Source organism: Lissotriton helveticus, chromosome 5_1, assembly GCF_964261635.1.
Source record: "Lissotriton helveticus chromosome 5_1, aLisHel1.1, whole genome shotgun sequence".
In the NCBI taxonomy this organism is placed as follows: Eukaryota; Metazoa; Chordata; class Amphibia; order Caudata; family Salamandridae; genus Lissotriton; species Lissotriton helveticus.
The window spans coordinates 143,183,162-143,209,425 of record NC_136065.1 but is presented as its reverse complement, the minus strand read 5'-3'; the positions used below and the strand labels follow the sequence as shown (position 1 = coordinate 143,209,425).

The 26,264-nt window shown below is 41.7% G+C and overlaps 1 protein-coding gene across 6 annotated transcripts in view; it reads left to right on the top strand.

Moving 5' to 3' along the window:
• Positions 1 to 26,264, top strand: part of SEC16A (SEC16 homolog A, endoplasmic reticulum export factor) — a 421,944-nt gene that overhangs the window by 92,788 nt on the left and 302,892 nt on the right. For all 6 annotated transcript variants that reach the window (XM_078641918.1, XM_078641921.1, XM_078641919.1 and 3 more), the window contains exons 9-12: positions 2,099 to 2,160; positions 5,532 to 5,670; positions 11,447 to 11,686; positions 15,093 to 15,190. In XM_078641918.1, the coding sequence (XP_078498044.1) occupies positions 2,099 to 2,160; positions 5,532 to 5,670; positions 11,447 to 11,686; positions 15,093 to 15,190 (539 nt within the window). The remainder of the gene's footprint in view (positions 1 to 2,098; positions 2,161 to 5,531; positions 5,671 to 11,446; positions 11,687 to 15,092; positions 15,191 to 26,264) is intronic.

Sequence of the window (26,264 nt, the reverse complement as noted above, 5' to 3'; positions counted from 1 at the left end):
GGTGCTTACAGAACCACCCGCCGCAATGTAAAAGATTCGGGATGCGACCGGCAGGGTGGAGGTCGCATCCTAATTGGCCCTGCGGGACCGCCGCACCTTTGGCGTCGGTCCCGTTATCTGTTACGCCACCTGCCATCATAATGGGGCCCTAAGACTCTGCATCGGCCAAATAAATCTCCTGGTATTTAAATAGTGTTCCATAAGAACAGGTCATTGATTGATTGATTCTTGCAAACTAAAATGGGATAATCATGTCGCTAATATGAGAATCTCATTGCTTGCAACTGTAAAGGCCTTGAAAATGTTTGGCTTCACTTCAGGGGCATTTCCATGGAGCCTTTAAAAAGGCGATTATTAACAAATTAATACCGCAATAATTGTATGGAGCCAAACTCCTTATTATAGACCTCCTCAACCCCCGCTCCACTGAGTCAAAGGGGAACATTTGGACAGTCAGTGTTAAATAAAATTTCTTGAGTGTCCCCAAAAATTCTTAGTTGAGGCAATAAGACTGGAGCTGGACTTTGATTTATAGTCACTCTTAGCTTGGCCTAGAGTTTTAAGGTTCCTCTTAAGCATTAGGCATAGTAGGAATGCAATCCAGCTTTTGGCCCAAGTGTTCGATGCTATAATGTCATGGTCTGATGATTTCCAGTGACTTATTACTGAATTTGTCGCAAATCCTCAATTAGAATTCGATAATAAGATTGAAGATGTTGTCTTAAGTAAGGTGAAGTGCTTGCTTTGCGAAAGGGAAGGTATGATAACTGACGCTAGACATTATCTTGCCAAGAAGTTTTCTGTATTTTATTTTATCAGTGCATAGGGTGACGTGAGACCTTTCCATATTTGTCCCAGGTTCCTGATAAACGAATACAGAGTATTTTTCTACAATTTTGAATAGGAATCGATCCAGGCTTGCGAATCTCTGACCTTAGCGATAGAGAAAATTATGGCTATTGTATCTGTGATCTAAAAATGAAATCTGCAATGAATTTTATTTTAGATAGTTTCCTCTTGAGTGAAAGGGAAACTATTCTTCCTTCTTTAGGAAATATTGCATTGGAACAGGGAATAAGTCACAAGTCATTTTAAGCACAATGAAATGTCGGGATATTGAAATTGCTAATGCAAATTATATTATGTTGATCCTGAAGATCTCTAGTTGATATGATCTTGAGACTCATACCTAGGAAGATCTGGTCTAGTCCTAGCATTTTTGTTTAAGATGATATCTAGGGATATTTCTTAATACTGCCCTTGTGCATGTTGACAGCCTGTTTCTAACCAGGTCAATTATTTTAACTTGTAAGATTTATGTAGTGTGTTATGTTTATTTTTGAATCCTAAAGTTTTTTTTATCTAATTAGTCTAATTAATAATATATGCATAATTTATGCCTAAGACATTGTGATAATATTTTAGAGTCTGGATTTATATAGGATTTTCTTATTGGAAATAACATTTTAAACTCCATTTCATCTATTTTTTGGTGTGCAGTAAAAATACAAAACATTTTTATTGCCTTTCCTCTATCCACCACAAACCTTGCCAGATTGACTTTGATGAAACTAACTTAGGAGTACATTTTCAGTTCTCCAAGTAATCTCTTTAGCAAATACTTTACAATCTGGGTTAATTAATGACCTTTGGAACTTTTTCTGTTTCTTTATTGAAGGATTCCTTGCATCTGCAAAACGTACACACTACTAGGCTGGTGCTCTCACATACGTCAAAGATGTGAACACTTGCACACACAGACTCGCACATGGTTCGATTGCACCATTTATCAGGAAAAAAGGATATTGCTAAATGTATTTGCAGATAGCAGTGTTCTGTGTGGTCGTGCTGTTTTGGTGATTCCGGTCGAGAACTTGCCTTGCTTTTTTAAGACTCATGAAGGCAACCTTCATTTCTTATTTAGAATTCTCAAGGTTGGCTTTTCCAGTGTAAATAGTTTGTTTTTGTCATGTAACATCTTAATAATAGCTAGAGGTGTCTCTTAGTGACCCTATATTCTAGATTATATAATATATATATTTAGACATTGATTTGTTCTGTACTTTTTAAAATGATTCTCTTATGTTTTGGATTACAGACCATGTTGCAGTATTCTCCTGAACAAGAGGAAATGAGAGCATTCCCTGGACCCCTTCTTAAGTATGTTTAACAATATTGATACTCGTATGGGTTATGTTCGCGCTATACAAAACTCTATAAATAAAAAATCTATTACGAAATTAAGTTTTTTTTTTTAATTATGCTGGTATTCAAATCAAATTTACAGCATTTATTTCTATTTTTGGCTATTAACATACAAGAGAACACAAAACATTTAAATCTGTTGAAGACAACCGAGCATTCCTAAATATTTACTTTAATGGTTTAGAGTGTAGTAGATATAGCCTACCCACTTTTGAACTATAGAAAGCACTCCTAGAAACCCCTTTCTGTTAATTCTTTTACCCATTGTTTCCAGTCTAACACGTTTTAAGAAAGTTATAATATTTTGAAGAAGAACCAGCAACCAAAATGTTTATTTTGCACTTTTGTTTTACAGATTAGTTATGAATTCTAATTTTATCAAATGTTGTATTTTATATTTTTTGGGGCTACTTATTAATTTGAAGGTTTACCAACCTAGTGAAATGGCTGTAACCCAGTTTGTAAAATTTAACAGCATATGGTTATTTTCTTTATGCTACTGATGGCGTGCAACAGTGGTTTATTATTGACCAGTTTACACCCATATACCATTCTCCTGTTCCACTACCAATTTAACTAGGTTCTCACCACTATAGTCATATTGAGTTGATTTTATGCCATGAATGTAGATTATGGTTCTCACTCATTAAATACATTCCCATAATTCATTTTTTTTTTTTAAGTACGTGATTTGTCTTGTAGGAAAGTGCCTCTTTTTGTATGATTACTCTGCTAAAATTTGAACCGATGCTGGTGGTTTTTTGACTCTGTAATGCACTAAGCCCTGCTGCCCAGGCCCCAGTGCATGTGCTCCGACCACTCAAAAGTATACGTGCAATTGGCTGTTCCCTAATTTGCATGGTTAACTTACTTATACAACCTTAGTATATAATACTCTTGGTACCCCGGGCTAGTAAGTTATTTGTCACCAGTGGACTTTGCAGCATTTGTGCCAACCATGGGATGACTATGTGAAAACCATCGCAGCCTAGTCTTCCATCGCAGCCTAGTCAGACAGCTTCTAAACTGCCAACTTGGCAAAATAATAACTTTTACCGCAAAAGTGACTTTATAAAGTCACTGTGTTGTTGGCCAAGTCTCTGGTAGCCCTTCCAGGCTATCGACCGATGTTGTCACCTGAGACAGCAGGCTGCTTCCCTGCCCATAATTGTGAAGCGCTCCCAGGAACAAGGAACAAAGAGAACTGTTGGTGGGAGGAGGTGGGTCCTCCTCCAGCAGTATGACTACCAGGCGGTAACTACAGGTAGCCAATCTTCTAAGAGGCTACTGCCTCAGTGAAGCAATTGCCAATCATACCTTAGCCATCCCCTCCTTCTTTGTGCTGGCAGCTCGTCCAGCGGGGGAAAACAAGTTATAAAACAGTTTTTCCAGGTGGAGTGGCTCATTATGGTACACCCTAGGGGTGTATCCAGAGCTCCACACAGAGGAAGAAACCCTTACCTATCTTGGAGTCAGGCAGGGAAGGGTACTCTGAAATAGTTTCTGGTCAAGCACCCAGGAAGGGTTGTAAAGTGGGAATGGGTGCCCCGTGGGAACTGTTGCCCCGTGGGAACTGTTGCCCCATTGGATAGTGAGTTCCTCCCACAAACACGAAGATGACATAAACTGGCATCCCTGGCATAGAGTCTTCAGATTACTACCGGACTGGAAAGAAGACAGAAGAAGAAATGGATTGCTATTCCCTGGACCCAGCAAAGAGAGCTGCACCAAGTACTGGACTGCAACTGCTGCGCCAGAGGGACCTGCAAAGGGAACTGTGCCTACTTGTGGAAAAGAGCTCCTAAAGAGCTCCACTTCTGCCAGAAGTGACTCCAAAGGGTAGGAGACTAGCCCCCAGTTAAGCATCAGGGGTACAGAAGCTAAAGGAAATTTGCACCCTTGAGAGCCAAACTGCCTAGGAATGCCGGCCTGCTGCTGGACGCTGCAATGCAAACTGGGAGAGTCCTGATCTACACAACGTGCCCCGAGGTAGTGGTACCCTTGGCTTAAGTCAAGAAAGTTTTATTTAACTGTAAGTAACTGCTGAGACCGCTGTAACTGGAAGACCAGTTGGCCAGTGACGACTGGACTCGATTGTAGCCTCGTGGGAGATGGAGACCTTGGCCCAAGGCCAGAGATGGATCGGGACTTTCATTTACCCAAGGGAGGCCCCAAGAAAATTCACTGTACCTCTTTAGCATCCTCTGCATTGTTCATCAGGATCACTTCTTTAATGTACCAGGACAAAAGTACAAAGAAGACCCTGAGACAGGTAGCCCGACAAGTAACTGTCTGCCTGATCCTGAGTGGTCCATGTGAATGGCTTCCAACCTGTTGCAGCCCATTCGAGTGAAGATTAGTAGTGGCTCTAGCCAAGCAGCTCAGCAGTTACTAAGCCAATTACGATTTATTGCGGGGTTTTTTTGTTCAGTGAAGTACAGTGATTTATTTACCTTTAGGATAAGAGCTTATTTGTTTTGGTGTCTATTTAAACACAAACATATATCCTATTTTCATAAATTGGTGTCAGTTTTGTGTTTGGTTTCTTATTGGCTGTTTTGGTACTCCTAAATGCTTTATACTTTTTTCTTTAATTAAGCCTGACTGCTCTGTGCCACAATTACACAGGACTGCGGTAAAGGTTTTGTTACAGAATCTAGCCTGATCGAGATTGTGACGTTATCAAATGGTGAGGGCTCACAACCACACTACATAATAATCCATTTTCCTACTCCCATCATCTCATAATTGCAGAACAATTCTATATAGCCCCCATCTGCCAGGTGATGGCCATTAGGCTGCTAGGCAGGCAAAGTAGGTCTCCAGTGAAGTGAGCTGCTCACACTCTGTTCCCACTCTTGCCTGGTCAGAGAGTGACCGTTTTGTACTGGGAGTGGTTAGTTTTTGTAATCTATTTGGTTACAGCAGCTGCTATCCTGCTGATATAAATGACTTCTGCCTGGGCAAGCTGTATTTAGTATGAAACAATCACTGTATTTGTCAAATGTCTCTTAAAATATACTGCTGTTTAAAGATCTACTCTAGGTGCCATTGTCAGTTTATGCGGTCATGGGCTTGGCATGAATAACTATATGCAAAAAACAGAAATATGTGAACGTTTTTACTTGTCCTTTCTTTATGAACATCTATATCAGTTATTTTACCCTCTAATAAATAGTTGTTAGAGTTTATCTAATTGTACAGTAAATGTATGCTGATATGAACAATAGATGAGTCATTAAAATATTTCTCATGTTAGTATGAACATGACTTCGAGTATTCCCTGTTTTTTATCTTGTACTTTTATTCTTCTAATTGATTTTAAGGGATGACACCCATAAAGTAGATGTTATTAATTTTGCACAAAACAAATCTACGGAGTGCCTACGGAATGATGGCTTGTTGGACAAAGAATCTGCGAGTCTGCTGTGGGACTTTATTGTGCTGCTGTGCAGGCAGAACGGGGTAGGGTTATTTCTTATTTTCCCTTTAAGTAGTTATTTCAGAATGCAATGTGTGCTCGCAATTGTTGTAAAGGAGAATGGCTGTTTTTTCTTTATTCAAGGCGAATTTAAAAATAGCAAATGTATTTCAGTTTATTTTCAAAAGAAAAAGAGAAGCCCAACATGCAAACACTTCCTAATTAAATAATGACAAAATTAGACTGTGGGTATAAGACAGTCTGCATGCTCCAGTGCCCCTTAATGCAATCTAGTGACAGCCCTCAGTTCTGCATCGCAGGATCTTCATTGAAGTCATAAACATAGGTTATTCCTCCTGCATGCAAGGGTCCCGGAACACTTCAAATTCACAGATCAGTTTGTGATGTATATTTTATTGTAAAGAAGGCGAGGAGTGTCCCTCTCCCGTCCAGTTGCAAACTGTATGCCTATGCAGGCTAATGGGCTTTTAAATGTACAAATCCGCTCTATAAGACAACATTGCAGATCAACCCTAATGTCAAGAGCAGAAAGTTCAAGCAACTAAAAAAGGTAACCTGATGTCCAGAATGTAATGAGAAGCTGAAAAGATGAGTTACTCCTTTTAAGGAGCCTGCAACTTACATATATCTGCATGTATTGCACTGGTAGTTGTTTGAAAGTTTGAGCTCTTTATTTCAACGCATGCTGAATGGATCTCCGAATACTTCAGAGTCCTTGTCATTCTATTTTGTTAGGATTTTACCTCATACTTTCCCAGTATGTGACTTAATTCAACACCTTGTACGGCATTCAGTTATTTCTACCTTCTTTTTTTCAATGTTTTAAGAGAAATTTCAAGACATTGTCTTCCCTATTTGTGTTTTTATTTATTTATCCATATTTATTTTTTGGCCATGTTAGTTGTATTTATCTAGTGCTTTGCGAATAAAGGAAGTTTTAAAACTGTACATTTCCATATTTATTTAACTGATCGACACATAGTCATACTTTGATGCATGTTCTGCATTATACCACAAATGTATGTTGACATGTCATTATTTAAAGAAATTTCATCCTGTCTTTTTACTTCCCATGCTGTCTTTCTGCTCAGCTGTTGGGCTATAATTCATGAAAGACAGCACAGAGAATCGCGTAAAAAAGAAGCCCAGTTTTCTGTATTTATCCACTTTTAAAAATAAATGCAGACAGAAAACACATTGCTTTCTGTCTGTATTTAGCTGTAAAAATCTGTAAAAACGCAACTGGGAGCCTTAATTTTGATTTCCTTCATACAGGTCTTCCCACATCAAAGTAAGTCCTCTCTCCTGCTTTATAGTGTGTTGCATTTCACTCTTTCCAGAATGCCAACAAATCCAATCTTGGCAGACCCAGAGCCTATTCAACAAGAGCAGCATCTGCTGCATGTTTAAGAAATGTCCCTGTATTGGGCATTTGTAGAGCGAAGCCCTTGAAATCTATTCATACTTTTACTAGGTGTTATTGTCTACATTTAGACTCCGAGGTGGGCACAATAGTAATTCAAGCTATTCCCAAAACCTCTTCTGAAATAGCTTGTCTCTATTAACCATAAAAGCCCTTCCCACGACCCCAGAAAAGTAAGTCGAATGTTAAGTGCTGAGATCCTTACTCGTGTAACATACGAAATGAATATGCCATGTAAGACTAGAGTTCATATGTTTCTTGAAGTAGACTCATGTAGGATCCCAATTTGTTTAAAATTAGATTTTTTTCTTCGTCATTTAAGACTCTTTTGGTACGAGATTTCTTGAAATGAAACTTGTTCGGGGATCTTTCACACACACATTCTAGTGTTTATGAATTTAATGAAGATTCCCATAACAGATAATTCTAATTAACAGTATGTAACTTATTTTAGGAAGCCGTTGTGCTGGTCTATCGTCCACCCCAACCCACCCCGTCTTTTCTCCCCGCTTTTCAAGATTTACTTGGCACTCTGGCTGTCAATTATGCTTCAGTGTTGGTCCTTGGGGATTTCAACTATTGGCCTTCAGACCCTAAGGAATGTGCCCCATCCAAGGAATTTTCTGAAATTCTTCTGTCACTTAACTTTACCTCCCTAGTCCACACTCCTACCCATATTCACGGCCACATCTTAGACCAAGTTTGGTCTCTCAACTGCCCCCTGTCCTCACTCACAGTCTCTCCTTGCACTTGGTCAGATCACTTTTTAATCTCCTTCTCTCTTAATCTTCGTCCGACCAAGATACCTGCCCATGCCAAAAACTCTTGGGCTCGCAACTGGGGCAAGGCCAACCTGCCGGACCTAACCTCCTCACTTCTGGCCTCCTCCCCTTCTCTGTCGGGCTTGGCGTCTGCAGCTCAAGCTAAGGCCATTGATTCCTGGCTTAAGAACGGAAGCGACAGCTTGGCTCCCCTTCGGCGCACCTCGATCAGGCGCCCTAAAGACGCCAATCGGTGGTTTAGCAAAGAACTGAAAGAGCAGAAATTAACGGTCCGACAAGCAGAACGTAGATGGAGACTGGACTACTGTCCCACCTCCAAGTCCCGCTACGTCCTTCTCTTAGGGACTTATAAAAAAAACATTATAGAGACCAAGAAAGCTTACTTCTCAGCCAAAATCCTGGCGGCAGAGAATCAACCCAAGGAGATCTTTTCCATCACCCATGACCTGGCCTTCTCTGATAGGACCTCATTGAAGCCTCTCCCTTCTCAGCACCTTTGCGATTCATTGAATTCATACTTCGTGGAAAAAATCGCGACAATCCAAACTAACATCCCCCTCCCCCTTTCCCCCTCTTCGTAGACCCCCAGTTACCCCCGGTTCTAGCTTCTCTCAATTCTTTTCCGCTCCTTACTGAGGAAATCTTCCTCTCCCTTCTCCCTAAAATCAAATCTGGCTCCCCAGCAGATATCTGCCCTGCACATATCTTACGGCAGATCTATTCTGTCTGCACTCTGCCTCCTCTTAGGTTCCTCAATGATTCCTTGGCCCGGGGTGTAGTGACTCCGTCACTGAAAGCTGCCTCTATCGTTCCCATTTTTAAAAAACCAGGAGCCGACCCCTCTGCCTTGGCCAACTATCGCCCCATTTCCCTGTTACCCTTCTTAGGCAAGGTGCTGGAGCGTCACGTCACTTCTGCGCTCAGCTCCTTTGTCGAGGAAAATGGGGTGTTGGCCCCTTGCCAGGCTGGGTTTCGACCTAGGCACTCGACAGAGTCAGTGGTGGTGTCTGTGTCGGACACCCTTAGAGAAGGTATGGACATAGGTCAACCTCAGGCGCTGGTCCTCCTTGATTTGTCCGCCGCTTTTGACACGGTGGACCATTCCATCTTACTCTCCTGTGTCAGGGCGGCGGGCATTGGAGGCTCGGCCCTCATCTGGCTCTCGTCCTTCCTGAGGGACCGGACCCAGGCGGTTCGTCTTGGGGAGTTTTCAGCTACCACCTGTCAGGTCCAGTGCGGGGTGCCCCAGGGTTCTTCTCTGTCCCCTTTATTATTTAATCTCTACATCTCTCCGCTCATCTTTGCACTTCAGCAGCTGGAGGTCACGGTATACAACTATGCCGATGACCTCCAGCTCATTTTCAATCTGTCCTCTTCACCTGATTCTATCTCTAATTTTCAATCAATTCTATCTTTTATCAGGGACTGGATGAACTTCAACCACCTGAAGCTCAATCCCGATAAGACGGAACTTGTGCTTACGGGTGGTTGCTCCAGTCCCTGGAACTCCCTATTTTGGCCCCCTTCCTTTGGCTCTCCTCCCACCCCAGTCTCCTCTGTTAAAACCTTAGGTATCAAGCTCAACGACAAACTCACCATTCACTCCCAGATAGGCTCGGTGGTTTCTTCCTGTTTTCTCACTCTCCGCACTATTCGTTCTATTTCTCGCTTTTTTTCTTTTCCTGCACTCAAACTGATTATGTCCGCACTGGTCCTGTCCCGCCTGGATTATGGGAACGCCCTGTACAACGGTATCCCCCAGTACTGCATGCGCAAGCTACAACTGGTCCAGAACCAGGCGGCTCGCCTTGCCTTTGGTCTCCCTAAATTTCACCACACCTCTCCCCTACTGAAGACCCTCCACTGGCTCCCTGTCCGGGAACGCGCCTTGTTCAAACTAGGCTGCATGGCTTTTCAGGCCAGATCCGGCCTTGCCCCCTTCTTCATATCTTCAGCCATCAAAACATACGTTCCCAGCAGAGACCTCCGTTCCTCCGCCCAACATCTCTTAGTTGCCCCTCGTTATAGGAAAAAAAAACTGGGCGGCTCTAAATGTTCCACCCTTGCCCCGGCATTTTGGAACTCCCTTCCCCTCCACCTCAGATCCCTCACTCAGTACTCTACCTTTCGCAAATCCCTTAAAACTTTTTTGTTCACCCAGGCCTTTCTGTCTTAAAATCCTCTATCCCCCTGCCTCAGTTTGACGCCTGAGCTGGTGATTCCGACACTTAGGCTGTTTTTTGCCACTTTAGCGCCAAGAAACCGTTTAGGTGTATGTTGCGCTTTACAAATATTTTAAACTTAAACTGTTGAATTTGATGTGAAATCGCGCGAGTAGTTCATTGAAGTACTTGAAAGTAAACACACTGGTTTGAAGCAGTGGTTCCGAAGTTTGCTTTAACTTCTTCAGACATTGGATGAACAATACGTCTTGACTCACATTACAGGCTGGTCTCCATATTTTTGTTGTTACCATGCCATTTTTTTCTATCTTACACCAATTTTTAATTCTGTAAAACTTTATTGAATTATTGAACCTAATTTTACTATTCTCTATAGCAGAATAAGAAAATCTAGATACTTTAACAAAGCAGAAGTTCTCCAAATGAGACCATGTTGGTTAGCAATAATATTACTGCAGATTAGAAGGGTTTCATAGGACCTGTTCAATCCTTTCGTTGTTACTAAAAACACTTTTCCTCTGAGATCTATTAAGAGATTTGATCAAAGCGAGACTCCTATTTTTTTTTAGTGTCTGGACATGTATTTTGCTTTGCATCCTGTCAAATGGGATCCTTGATTTGAAAGCCACCGATTAGCATTATTTTTTTCTTTCCTTGAATTTAAGGATTAAACGTAAAAATTAACAGGACCCAAATCTTAGGTCCATAAAGGTAAGCTTATACATTTTTGCTCTCCCTTGTACGACCAGGGTGCCTTCCTCAAAGGAAAGACTCTATCGCTTTTTCTAAGATATGCACAGTAAAAGTTAAGTGTAAGAAAACCATTCGAGATGTTCCGGGATATGAGCTGTTTAAGGCCATTGTATGTAAAATATACTTTTTACTTTGTAGCATAGAAATAGCCACATCAGCAAAAAACAGGTATGTGCTGGAAGTTAACCTTCTCATCAGAAGGTTAATGTTGTGGCTACAATTTTTCATCTTACCGTAACACAATTTTTTTTTCTCCATACACTACTCTTCACTTTAAACCAAATCATTAGAAGCATCGTATCCAGTCTCTGAGACATGTCTAAACTCTTAATACAGTTTTAAGCTTCAGCCGTTACTCATGAAATGGTTTGTTACATATAAATGTGTTTCTATTTTGAGGTTTGCATCAATACTGTCATTAATTTTACCACACTTGCAAAATCTCCTCAGATCATTGACCTGTTGAACTAGTAACCTTTGATGTCTAGAATTCAGGAATTACATAAGCTGTAAACATGGTTGGCATTCACACCAGACTTGTTGAAGAGCTAGAATAGAGATCACATTGATAAGAGGTGCTTTACTTTAATTGCCTCATTGCCTTTAATTACCATGGCATAAATGTTCTGAGCTGCTTACTTCTTGTCTTCCTTTACAGACTGTAGTAGGAACCGACATAGCAGAGCTTCTGCTACAAGACCATAAAACCGTATGGCTTCCTGGAAAGTCACCAAATGAAGCCAACTTGATAGATTTCAGCAATGAACCTCTGGAGCAGGTTGAAGAATCTGTTGCTTCTCAGCTTTCATTTCTTACTGATGTCACAGGTGGCAGTACAGACTCCATAGAGAAAGAGACTGAGCGGTTCAGAGAGCTGCTGCTTTATGGTCGGAAAAAGGTAAGTGAGTTCATAACTATAACATTTATTTTGTTCTTTGCCCGTGCATAGACCGTCCTTGGGAAACGCAAACTGCATGTTTTAGCTATTTCTCAATTGACTTGGATGCATCTCCTTGACAATTATAGCACCTCCTTTAGCAGTCACCTCGGTTTGAGGTTTACTTGATAGACCATCCTTCTCAAGTTTAGTGCACAGCTAGAGAGTATTGATATCTTTTATGACTAAAGCTTAATACTTAATGAAAATTACTTCCTCCCTTTGGTGTGCCTCTGTACATCAATAGAAAAAGGTGATTACATCCATATTATATAGGCCTTTTGTTAGGTCTGCGGTTGACGAGGGAGCTCTCAAACAGACTTGATACTTACAATATACATACAGTGGACTTGGGTCCACCCCTTTCAAACAATGGCTTTTCTTCAGCCATCTTCTTTCAGCGATTTGCTTGAGATCTTGCAAATCACGTTTTGGCTCAGCTCAACTTTGCTGTTGGGTGTAACCTTTCTTTGAACTGCATAAGGGACTAGTTTACAACTATATCCCTCTATCTGATCCTGCTGGTGCTTTCCTGTATATCTCATTTCAATATGCTAAGATTAGCACATTAAATACAGAACTATTAACTTTCAAAAACCAAAAAGCACTGGCAAATGTTGCCTAATGTTGTTGTCTCCCACTGAGGCATCTGTGACCATGCCAGAGTGTCCCAGTGCCTATCTATAAAAATAATAGGTGTCTTGGAGTATTTTTCTTCCTGTTCTTTTACTACTGCTTATATCGAGTCAATGACGCTACTTTCTTTGCACAACACTTTATTTCTGCAATGATCTAAATTGCATTTTATTTCACAGCAAATCATTAGAATGTTATTTGTAGCATCTCTAATTACTCAAGTCATTAAAATATCTGTAATCCAAATTTGTAGTAGAAAAACATGATGAAAGTGTATAAAATGCCCAAGTCTTGTACCTGTGAGTCACAGTGCTTTCACTTAGGCATATCCAGTATGTTACAACTACAGAAGTGGCAATTGGAGACTAAAGTATTTTCTTTCTTACAACTGACAACTTGTAGCTCTACATACAGTTAATGTGTCAATTGCTTAATTAGCGGAACAATTTATACCAGTAGTTAAACTTGAGAGACTATTACACGCATTTTAAACCTAATCAAAGCAAATGCAAAAGTAAATTTTGTTTTTCCATATTAATTCATACGAGGTCCTTGTTTTGATCATATCACAAATGTACCAGGATTACTTAAAGTTATAGATAATGTTACAGAACTGAAACTAAGCCTTAATCCCAAAACATAACTCCAACTTGCAGTGCAGAGTTCGATGTCCGGTGCAAAGCCTCCTCGGCACAGTCGGTATCTCCTCAACCGCGTCGGAGCCCTTTGACCGACTGTTGGTTTACATTCCGACCGGCCGATTACGATGTTCGCAGTCGGAATTTACACCAGCCGGTTGTTTTGAATCGCTTCCGAGTTACTCGCGGAATTTCCATGTCAGTCGGAACCGCATCGTACACCCCTAAGGATAGTGTTTCCGCCCACGTGATTACGATGTCGTTTTATTTATTTTATTTATTTATTCATTTATTTTCAAAGTTTTATATAGCGCTGGCTAGACCCAGAGGTACCAGAGCGCTTTACATGAGGATCAGTAAGTTACAGGATACATAGTTGCAACAGTTTGAATCAAAGAATCACAGAGGGAGGGGGAGTGAAGGAGACACAAACTGGGAAGAGGAGGAAAATAATGTCAGATGCCCGGCTTGGTAGGTGACGGCCAAGGGGCCAGACTCCTCTATTGCTGTGTAGGACAGCTCTGCAGTAGGTAAGAACAGTTTTGGTATCCGCCCAAGGGGCGTCGTCATAGTTCCATCGAAGGGGGAGGGAAAGAGACAGACGGGGAGGCAAGGACAAAAACAATGTCAGATGACCGGCTGGGTAGGTGACGGCCAAGGGGCCAGACTCCTCTATAGCTGCATAGGACCGCACCACCGGGCATCAGCCAAGGTTGCTCAGGCTCCGTGGTAGGTACAAACAGTTTTGTTATTTACATCAGTTCAATCTGCGAGTTATGGGTTACATAGTTACATTAGTTTGAATCAGAGGATCAACAGAGGGATGAGGAGGGGGAGGGAAGGAGACACAAACGGGGAGACGAGGAAAAGAATTTCAGATGACCAGTTGGGTAGGTGATGGCCAAGGGGCCAGAGTCCTCTATAGCTGTATAGGACAGCTCCACCGGGCATCGGCCAAGGTTGCCCGAGCTCCACGGTAGGTAAAAACAGTTTTTGGATCCACCCATGGGGCGTCATCATAGTTCCGTCGAAAGCATCTGGTGTTCCTGGCTGCTGGGTTGGAATGTGAGATGAGCAGTGGGAGCTGAGACCGATCTACAAATCATTGAGCTCCAGCGCTCTGAATGGGAGGCCATCTAGGAATTAACTTATGTTAATTCAAGTTGATTTAGGTTGTCTTTTGCTGTTCTCAGGCACCACTCCGTGGCGTGGCTCCCTTTAATGCCAGCAATCACAGACCCAAATTCTCTTCAGGGGCGGGTGCCATGTTAAGGTTAAGCATGGTAACATCAATGACTCACAGGGGCCTCTTCGGGGTGGCCGCCATCTTAGGGTCAGGCATTGTGAAAAATGTAATGACATGTATTAAATGTATGACACAGAAAGGCTGTCAGAGTGACTTTGTTGGCCCCTGGCAGGGCCCCCTTGGCCCCTCCGCCTACAGTTGATGGACGAGGAGGTACCTAAGGGACTCCTATGTAAAACCCAAAAGCCTGCACTGTGTGGCAGGCGCTACGGGTGCCTGCAACAGGGTGCTGGGTTTTCCGCAAACACACCACTTCCCCATAGGAGCATGTGTTCAGGTCGGTTGTCAGGCGGAACACGTGCTCCCATAGGGAACAATGGGACTCCAACCGAACAGTTTTTGGTCGCATTGTATTCCGGCGGTCTGAACCACTGGCTTCATATCAGTCGGTCCCATTACCGAGTCTGTGTCGAGCGGAGGCTTTCCACTTGGCAATCTAACGAGCCCCTTGAATGGACATTATGAAGTAAAAAATGACTGTCAATGATTCAGTGTGCAACCCTCTCTGATATCCCATCACCATGTGCTTTAGTAGTGTCAGTACTTTCACAGCCAGCTAAACCTGACAGTAGCCACACGCAAAATAGATTTTTACATCTTAAACGTTAAACAATTAACTTGTATTTTTTTCATATCATCACAGCTACGTTTGCGCTCTTTGGCAGGTATCATTTCACAAATCTCACTCTTTATATACATATCTTTCAAACTGAAGCAAACAAATAAGTGTTACATAAATCATAAAATCTCTCAATGTATTGAACTTCTTAAATACATTTTTTTATAGGATGCACTCGAATCTGCCATGAAACATGGCTTATGGGGCCATGCTCTGCTACTTGCCAGTAAAATGGATAGCCGAACACATGCTAGAGTTATGACCAGGTAATACAGACATTCTTTTGAATGTAAACTTCAACCTCAAGTGTTTTCTGTAGCAAATAAATATTTTAATTTGTGAAACGTTTTCATCCTGTTTTTATATACATCAGATAAAGCCATGGTTCTAAGCAATTCTCTTTTTTCCTAAAATGTTAATCTTCAGAATGTGAGATGTTACTCTGAGATGATAAAAACCGCACAGAGTTGTAAAAGTTAAAAGTGAGGTGTAGTAAGTTGGAAGGTGATATGGCCATATTTGTTTCCTTGGGTGAGGAATAGCAAATGTACATTAGCCGATGAGCGCTTTGTAATTCCTTGCATAATATCAGGTTATGATTAATTTGACTAGTTATTCCAGGTTCAGAAGTCTAAAATGAAGCTTGCGCAATATTGTGGGGGTATTTTGAGGGCCCAGTACACATTTGCATACCGACCAACTACCCCAACCTTGGAGATCTATAGGTGTCAATCATTGGTGGCCGCATTGTATGGTGCTGAATTATGAGACTTTTGTGATGTTAGGCCCATTGTAGTAGTAGAAAAACGGTTAAAGAGGGGTGTGAATAAACTTCCAGTAAGAACCCCCTGTGTCCAATATGACTAGATCATGGGTTAAGGCGAGTCAAGGACATTAGGGGTGGAAACCACTAATTTATTGGCGCAGACTGTGGTCAGCCCCATAACTTATATTTCTCAGAGGAGCTTTAGAAGAGATAATGGGGCAGTTAGGAGTCTATTAAGATTTCCTGGTTTAGGGTGGTCAGGGATCGGTTGAGACAGATTGGGACAATCTTTGTTCAACACCAGCCGATACTGTACTGATCTAACAGGCATTGAAAAGCGCATATTGGCAATATGTAAATCAAAATACTCTTAAGTGTCTAAAGGGTGGGGTCCCTCTCTGCTTTCTTTTTGGAGTTAAAAGTTAACTATTTGAACTATTCCTACTCATGGATTCTGTACTTAAAATTCTGCTCAAGGATCCTTGCAATACGTGCTTTTACTACCACATGGAGGTCTGTAGATTCAGATTCTGATAGAACATGCCCTTTCTGCCCTGGGGTGATCGAAGTGGTTGAACTTGTAATTTGATTTTGTCCAGCCTGTTGCGAGCCAAACAAGAAGTAGATTGTGCCGTTTTGTCGCAGTTTGGGTCTGAGGAATTATAGCATCGCCCTCAGAATACCCAGCATCGACATAAACCAGTCCATTGTCTTTGTCATTTAAAGGCATTTGATGTTTATGTGGAGGCTAGGACCGACAAAGGTGTCCTCCTATTCTTTTGATGAGATGAGGTAATCTAGAATTCATTCCAGTGATATGGATCATCCACCTGGATGATCAAGGTATATTGGGTTTGTAAGGCTGTTAGAACATTACTTTTTTGAGGCGGCAATTTAGAAGCAATAGTATGGTTGTTGTTTTTTTCTTTGTGTGTAAAATGTGTGTGAGTGACTGGGATTGTGTGTGTGTGTGATTTGGTTATTAATGTAGCATACACGTCTCAACAGCTTCTGGCACTCTAACTTCTCAATTAACAGTTCAACAGCTGCAGAATAAAGCTTGAAATGAGCATGTTTAGGTGATGCTGATGTGTTTTAACAGCTAAGCCACAATTGTTTTAGCTCAAAATGTATATGGTTTCTCAGTGTGAAAGGTAGGCCATGAGACGAGGCTACAGCAAAGTGATGTAATGCTTTCACAATTTGCTCAAAATCTAACCCAACGGAAACTTAAATCATATGCATTTTGTAGGTCCAGGTGACTTGAGTCTTACACCAGATATTGATGTTCTTTTCAAATAATAAAAACTGAAATAAAATCTTGGTGTCTACTCTCAGTTGCAGTTACCTACTTAAGACCATTTCCCAAGAAGTTTAAGAATTGACACATTGCTTTGAACGTTTAAAAAATCTATGCAAATATTGGATGTGGCATAGGTTTCTCTGGAGGATAATTGAGCAAATGAACAGAGTTGATTGAAACAGCAAATAACTATTCCCAAATACAGAAAGCTATGAAGGAAACGAGCAAGTATTTAGTTTTTTCCCAAAAACACTAAATCCATACACTATAATCCAGGTGAATGCAGAGCATCTTGTGGAGTGAGAGCCAGCAAAGGAAGTAGAAAGTCAATTGGCAAACCAGATTTGTTGGCAAGGGAGCTAAGAGGTTCCACCTTTCTCCTTTGGAAATGAGGCAATCCCATTACATGATTGGAAAATAATATGTAAGACCTTTAGGGGAATGTGATGCCTAACCATTCAGTGTAAATCCTTAATATGATGCAGTTGGATCTAATTTGTTATGCCGACTACTGAGCATGCGTTCCCGTTTTTGTTACAGGTGCAAATTGTACATTGCATCTTTAGCCACTCTCAAATAAAGGAGACTTTGGTAATGCAAAACTGATATGGTTGCTCTGTTGGCATATGCTTTTCCTGCTGGCATTTGTGATGGAAGCATTTTTCACCCAAGCGGTAGACAGGAAGCAACGAGCTCGATAAGATCATAGGGGCAGATAGGGGGGAAGATAGGAGGGAGGAGGTCGAAACAAATAGAATGGGTAAGAAAGCGTTCACCTTCACCCATCACTAGATTTCCCCCTTGGTTGATGAGGAGGAATATCATCTGAAGCCAATGTCTGAAAACCAGATTGTGGTATACTCCAATTTCCAGGGGCCAAAAAATGTTGCCCAGAGGTAGTACACACCACTCACTATAATGTCAGTTTTCTTGAATTTTAGATTCAGGCAATGGCTGCCCATCCTGTAGTGGCCCTGAATAAGACCAATCTTAAATTATGTAGCCTTCATGTCCCAGGTCATCCTGTGATTGCATCCCTGCCCTCCTCCCTCCAATTGTGGGGGCGCATCTGAGTAATGTCCACATACATATTTAAAAATGAAAACCCTGTGATCCAATAATGGCAGAAGTAGACTGAACGAGGATGTTAAAGAAGATGTTTAATAGCGAGGGCTCTTGGTTCATACGACAATCAATAGTTTTGGCACCAGAGGAAATAAGGGGAATGAGTATCACCTCAGCGCATTCAGTTAGGCGGACTGTACCCTCTGTAGATCAATCGGTGTAAATTAAGTTTCCAAATTACAATGGCATAATTAACTGTGTGAAACACTTGTGATACGTCTAATGGCTGCATCAATAGGACCTTATTAGGCATGTAGCAGTGAGGAGACCACTGCATTACTAATGGAATAACTTTTCAAGCGCTGCATTACATTAACATGGCACATTGTCTTAGATTGTTGCTGTAGGGTGTACAAAGTGAATACCTAAACCATGCACCATATTACAAAAATAAAATGTGGTGTCCCAGTGCAAGTGCAAACTTGTCTGCATCAGGACATGTTTGGGACCACTTATTGCTTTAAAGGAAATTAGTCTAGCTGCTTTTGCAGAGTGGACAGAGATTCCGCAGTATTGCGGATTAAGGGTGTGACTGCACATGCCTGCGGGGGTCTCTGGGACCCTGTTACCCCTCAGGTTGCTCGTGTGGGTGCAGTTCGTATTTGGGGCACAGTTGGTGCACTTCCTGATAGCCTGTTTGACACTGCAGGGGCATCTTTAATGTGGCACAAAGCTAAGGTATTTCCCTCATTTGCATGCAGCCATGTCATCCTGCAAATGAGGGCACACTACTTGGAGATCAAGCATGTACAAAATATACACAGACACTATCATTATTACAGAACAAGCTTCACAGATGTCTGCGTCCCATTCTGTAATTGCGAAGTGCTCTGGAGTTGAAAAAAGAAACCAGTGCTAATGCACATTGTGCAGGACCCCCCAAACTGACTTCAGTATCTGAACAGAACACAGGTCATTGGAATATTCAGATATGACCATACCAAAGACCTTTAAGAGAGACTTTAGGATAAAATTGGGGTGAGTAGTAAAAGCTGCTTGTGGCAATCACACCAGTTACAGGTGGTAGTTGGAAATGACAGTCATAAGCTTTCAAAGATTCTCAGGCCGCTATTTCAGATGGAACCAAGGAAACTGATTAAGAGAGAAAATGTCCAAATTGGAAAAGATTTATTTTTACTTCCTAATTTCACATGAAATAAAGTTTGAACTTGGACACAAGAAAGTAAGGAGTCCGGAAAGTGACGTAATCTGTGAAAGGGTTTCATTAATCTTAGGTGTATTCTTATACAATAAAAATACATCTTTTCAATCTCCATGAGGAATACTTGTAGACCGCTAGAACTTGGGCTTTGTAGATCTGTTTAACATATGCTGATATGTTTTCGGTCTGTTTAATGGACTGTAACATTTGAGTTGTTGCTTTCTTCAGTGCTGTTTGTTGAACACATCCCTGTATGTTATTTGGTTTGATCTTAATGGCTTATGTAGAATTTACTTTGGATCTCTGGCCATATATTGTAGCCAGAAATTGTATGCTTCAAAAGCGGTGCGCATCAAACTATTTCTGCAGCTGGTTCCTTTTAACTTTTAGCAAAACCGTGCAATTTCCAAAAGTTTTATACTCTAGTTTATTTACCCTGTAGATTCTAATATATGCCCTGGTGCAGGACAGGCCTTTAGCACTTTTTTCTAGCTGAACATTGCATTTCTGTATTGTGGCAATGTACCCTTTCCTTGGCCACAAAAAACATTGTGAAAAAAATGGGCCAGCATGTTTGCTATTTCCTGATGAATGCACTTGACTGTGTTGTCTATATGCGTATAGAAACTAGTCAACTACCTTGAAGTAGTTTGTCCAGTTTGCTAAAGTCTGCATTGTGATCATTGTATGACATTAAGAGAGAGAGAGAGTGTGTGTGTTTTTTTTTGGGGGGGTTTTGTTTGGTTTCTTTCAGTCAAATGTAAGTTTGTTCTTGAAACCTAGGTGCTACGATGATCTGACTCTAGGTGGCAGGCCAAACGGTGGAGGCATTGTGAGTCTTACACTAAATTACCGAGTCAGTTGTATTCTTTAAGTGGCACTTGTTAAGCATCGGTTTCCCTCCCATCCTGCTCCAATTTGTGCTAGTCTTTAGCAATTCTTCTTTAGGTCCAAAGAACTATATAAGACATTCTGAAATGTCCTTTGGACCAGTGACTACAGCTTTATCCAAGGATAATTTTGGAATTTAGAAGTACGAACTCTTGTGGCCAATCTCTTGAGTTGACAATGAATAGACCAGTACCCCTCCCTCACATTACGTCTGCCATTAAACCACATGTTTTTAAATATGGAGAATAGCAATTTATTTTTTGATTATTTGTGCAGTTTTCCCCTCAACCACTTTTTTTGTTTGAGTTCTACTGCTCAAATAATCATTTCTTGTTGGGGTTCAAGAACAAGATCAATGTCACCCAGGGAGTGATTCATGCCTCTTGGCTACTAGCTATATCAGCTTGTACACCTCTTCATCCATGACACCTTGTTTTAGGTTCAGGTAGTTTGACTGTCTGTTACTCTTACCAGACTGTCTGTTAATACTTAGCCCAAAGAACTGCTCAAATTCTGCACTACACAACATTATCCCACCTGCAGTGAATCTGCACTTTTATCAAGTGCTCCACTTTGGGTTTCAAGAAACTAGTTTAAATATATTATGCGTCCAAAAGGACCCTAGCTGCCCTCCTGCTAGTACTAGTTCAGTTGTAACTTGCATTTTTACTTTTCAAAAACCTACAGAACAGAATATTGTTCCTCCTCCCACACTTATACAGTGGAGTTCTTAACATGGTTTACAAATCTTATTTTTTGAATCCAAGGTCACATTTTCACTCATTTCTGAATGGTGTTATGATGTGGGTGGGCCTCAAGGAAAGAACTTTCTCACCTTCTAAGGTCACAAACTTCAGATTGGTTCTCATTTTAGATGGAGCTCAAGGTAACCCGTGGCAGTACGCTTACCTGAATGGGCAAATATGACTCCTCTGAACCTCTCCGACTATGCAGGGTGGGGGGGGGGTGATGTGTGCATCTTTTTTGACACTGCAGTGTCAAATCCTGCTTGACAGGTCTTCTGGGTTTATATGTAACAGGGTCGACTATTAGTTTGTGAGCTACTGGTAGCTCTACTGCTACCTGCAAGTAGCTCTCCTGTTTGTACTCCAGCCTACTAAATTAGAAGTTTTTGCCTGGTTGAAATAATGTGTATCAAAATTCTGAAGCATGGATTGGAGATGAATATGTATTTAGTTTCTGAACTAATGAACTATTGTTTGAAGGAAAAAGTGATTTTTAAAATATATTTAAAGCTGTTAACACCTTGGCTGCTAAGGCTTTTCCCCTCCTGTGCTGGAAGTTGGATAATCCCATTATACATGACGAGTTGACCTTGTCATGAGCACAGCTCCAGTGTGCCTCATGACGAGTTCACCTTGCCATTAGCATGGAAAAGGTTAATTAAGCGATAAATCATAAAGCGTTGGAGAGCCTTATAGTTAATTATTACCTTGGGCCAGGGGCATGCCAGCTATGGCTGGCATGTATTACTCATGAGGCAGTTCAGATTGCTGGCAATCGTGCATATGATGATGGCTACTGTAATCTTTTCTGACATGGTCACTAATGCAACACAAAATAGTCACTCTGGAGGCTTTTCTTTGATTATAGGTGGCTGTTATTACAGAAAAGGTTGGAGACCCCTTATATACAAAACTGGGGGTGTCCCGGAAAGGATGGGAACTGGGTGGCAAGACAATTCTTGTGTATCCACAGTCTGACTGCTGGAAAACCATACTTCTGTCTCTGGGTTTATGTGGTGTTCAAACTGTATTTTGGTCTTAGATGTGGGAGGACACTAGGAATACCATGGCACACTCCTCTCCCTCAATCCTTTCACACACTTAACCACGCACCCAGCCCTCAGGGCCCAAGTTTAGTGTGGCTAAGGACTTTCACCATCTTGAAAATGCCCAAAGTGTGAAGAGGTAGCCCTAGAAACCTTTACCCAATTGGCTAGGGCATGCCCAGGAGTCCTTCTTACCCACTATCTTGCAGGCCTGAAAAATCATAATTTTACTAGACCTGCAGGTCTAGCAACTTGAATAATCTCCTCGAACTAAGTGTAATGTACTTGACCTGTAAACCGATCTCAAATTGTGTGATCCAGGGTAAAAAATGTATTTTATGGAGCCGCCTTTTTCTTCATTATCGCATATAAGATCACTTTCAAATTTGCGTGTTCAGCATTTCTGCTGTGCAAGAGAACTTTTTTGATTTAATAGGCTAAACTTTACTTCATGCATAATACAGATATGGCCCACATATACATATGACCCTTGACTTGCCTCTTACTTCACTAATAGCATGGTCTTTGGGGCGGGGGCAGGAATATTTCTCAGTTCATGTTTAACAACTCACTTTTAATAAATATATCACTAAAGCATGAAGGTGGTGGTGCATTGTCATTCACAGCCAGCACATTTCCTAATGAAATGGCCACAAACAATCCCAATAACATGCAGTTTTACTGATAAAACTATGTAGCGCATAAACCATGTTTGGAAAATGGATTTCAGCAAAAATATTTATAATTTGCACATTACCAAGTAAAGCTTTCTGATATGCTTTCATCATATAAAAATCTTTTTTTTTTTTTTTTTTACCACACAAGATTACAAAATGTGCTTGCATACGTACTCAAATATACTTTGAAATGTTTGTGCAACTCATTTATTAGCAATGTAAATCTTTTGATAGAAAAAAGTTTGTATATTTTACAGCCTTTCATTTCATACGCTTTGCACAGCAGGATTGCCAGACCGTTCACTTTACAAAATCCTCTAAGCAGTCGGAGAAAGAAAAGTAAATGGAAGACCAACTGACTTTTGACCTCTGTCTGATTGCAGAGCAAGGTGACAAGATTAAAAACAAGATTTCAAGGCATCTTTAGTGCTCATTCACTTTGTGAGTGAACAGAACGCCTGTTATGTGTCAGCTCGCCAGAACAGGCCAGGTGGCCCTAAAAAATAGCTCACCCGATGAGTGGGCGAGTAGTTTTTCTCGAGGCCAGGCATAAATGTGGCATCACCATGCACCCATTTCAGAACACTCCTGAACCTGAGGAAGGTTAGAAGAAGACTGGACCTACTGTCTGTGACCTGAGAGTAGCCTTGAAGGACTGTACCTGCTCCGTTTGTACTCAAGACAAAGATGTGATCTCCATAGGTGATCAGACTGACTTCCTATTTAAGATACAGGGTTAGAACAAGCTACAAGAGGTATTTCCTGCAACTGCCCAACTGACAGGTCGCAACTTAACCTAGACTGGACCCTGCTGTTGGCTTCTGCTGACCCCCTGTGTGTCTCTAAGTGATTCTTCTTGAAGTCCTTGGGGGCATTTAGAATTTTAACAATGTGGTGGATTGGGACTTCAAACATTTACCTTATGACTCCGTCTTTACCAGAACAAACCTGGTTGTTATATCGGACCTGCGCTCCATCATGGCCAGCCTCAAACTGCACTAAGTCCTGGTCTACCGCGACCATTAACTAGCATTGGCACGTTCTACTTCTCGGTGCCATTCCTACTTAAAAATTGAAAAATTCATATCTTAGATTGACTTTATTGGATTTTGTCATTCTGTTTTTTTTTTTTTTTTTAAGTTTACTCTACTTTTCTTATTCGGTTTGAGATTTTTATTGTTTTGCATTTTTACTTTTTCTGTTTTGATACTGCATTAGTACTTTACATGTTGCCCTAAGTTAAGCCTGTCTGCTCTGTGCCACAGCTGACCGGGTTTGAGCTAAAGTTAATTTAGTACCTTGAATGATTTACCCTGACAAAGGTTGTGATTCTTCCTTGATGTGGGTAGTAACTCATCCCAAATATAATCCAATTTCGTACGAGTAGTTAGTTTCCGTTTTTGAGTTTTCATTAACCTTTGTTTCTTGGCCCTGGATGCCCGAAAACTTAATTAAAATGGAGAAAAATAAATGTTCTAAGGTAAATTGTAATTGAAATCTAATTATTCGCACAGGCAATGTAGGTATAAATAAACTGTTCTATTTTTAATCTGTGTAGAAATAACCTAGAACAATTAAAAGATAACTCAAGCTTCTAGTGTTCAGTTAGCTATGGCGTTATAAAAGCATTTCGGTTGGCTAGTGACCTTCATGCCAGGATATTCCCTTTATGCTGATTTGTATAAAGCTGAGCATTAAGAGAGCGTTTTCCATTAAACCTCTATGTGAATTGACAATTATAAGCACTGTGCTCCTCTGCGAAAAGGAATGACGATATAACTCTTCGCTCTGTGCTTTCTCTGAAGGTCACAAATAGGATGGTTTGTCTTTAAGGTGTACCTCTTCTGTGAAATAGAATATCGAGCTGATCTGTTATGTTTCATTTATTTTAATTTACGTTCTAATGCAGAATTACATGATGTGTGCATTTCTACAATTAGTATTAAAAAGTTTGTAACTGTAAGCTTGTATCTTAAAACAAAACTGTGAGAAAGTACCTCTTTTTGCATGATTAGACCCCACGTTTTGCCTGGTTTGATGTGGTTTCAAATGTAATGCACACGGTCCCTGCCGAACAGGTCCCCTGTGCCAGTGCTCCTACCCCAAAACAAACTCCCAATTAGTACTTCTGCCTCCTGTTAGTCCCTAGTAAATGGTACCCTGGGCCTAAGAGCTGAAGAGGGTCCCTTGGGACCCCCTCACTTGGACCATGCCATTACCCTTGCATCCTACATGCCTCTGTGAGGGAGAGAAATGACAAAGTCGACATGGCACCCTGCCTGGGGGCCATGCCAACTAGCACTGCCTGGCAGCAGAGGTAAGTTACCCCTCTAGCAGGCCTCACAGCCCTAAGGCTGGGTGCACTATACCACAGGTGAGGGCATATCTGAATGAGCAGATATACCCCTGCAATATTGGGCACCATTTCCTGATATTGTAAGTGCCGTACTTAGGCTGGAAACTTGGGAACTTGAGTTCCACAGCATCCTTATAGCTTCACTGAATACTGGAGCAATTGGTGCCAAACTACTCCTTTCAATAAACCCACACTGTGGGATTTATTGTAACCTGTATCCACAGGGCGCCTCAGAGGTGGCCCCTGAATTCCTATCAACCCTGGTGTGGTCTCTGACCGGCTGTAGGCAGCCAGTTACCACCAGACATGATTCTGGACCTCTGTGTAGAAAGCTCCTGTTCTCTGAGACAAGAAAAATCCACTTCCTGGGCAGGAGTGTCATGCCTCCTCCCCTAGGATGGGCCAGTGCTCGAAGAAGGAAAGCTTTAAAGGCCTGCCGCCTTTGTCTTGCGGCCCCCACCCTCTGCTGCTAGCAGCAGATGGCAGCCCCTGGTTTAAACCCTCACTTTGGGTGTAAAACCGGCAGGACAATTCAACATGATAGGTTGTGTGCCCACCTACGCCAACCCCACCCCTAAGGTGGAGGGAGCCAGGTTAAGCGCAACTTCCAGCCCCCACCATCTTGAAGATGGGGTGGGGCCTCCGGTCAGGGCTAGGTCTATGCCCCCTCCCACAGGAGGGGGCATAATAGAGGGTGTGGCCACTCCAGATAGTGTGCCTATTGGCCCTACCTGCTACTCCCCTAATACGCTTTCTAAATTTAGTATTTAGGTGGCTCCCCCAGACTTGACCTTCAGATATGCGACGACCTAAGAAGAAAGAAGATGCCCTGCAGCAGAAGCCAGAAGAGGACAACTGCCTTGGCCCTAGCCCTAGCGGCTTGTCTCCAGCTTTCCTGCAACCTGTCTTGAACCCGCGACCTCTGAAACCCCTGGGAGGACTGTTGCCTTTGAAAAAGACTCAGATCTTCTACGGAGAGCGGACCTGTCCTGAAAAAAAGGACTCCAAAGACTCCAGATCTGCATCCCCTGCCCAATTTGCACCTGACTCCCTCGGCCAGAGTCTGAGTGGCTTACCTGTGCAGGGATGTCTCCCCGGCCATCCTGACCTTGTCTCCAGCCTTGGCAGACCTCTCCTGCCCTTCATGACCGCACCTGCAGTGCGAATCCAGAGGCTTCCCTCTCCCTCATTGTAAGTTGAACACTTAATTGTGTAACCTCAATATTGTTTTCCCCATAGGATAACATTGGACTGTGTAAAAAAAATTC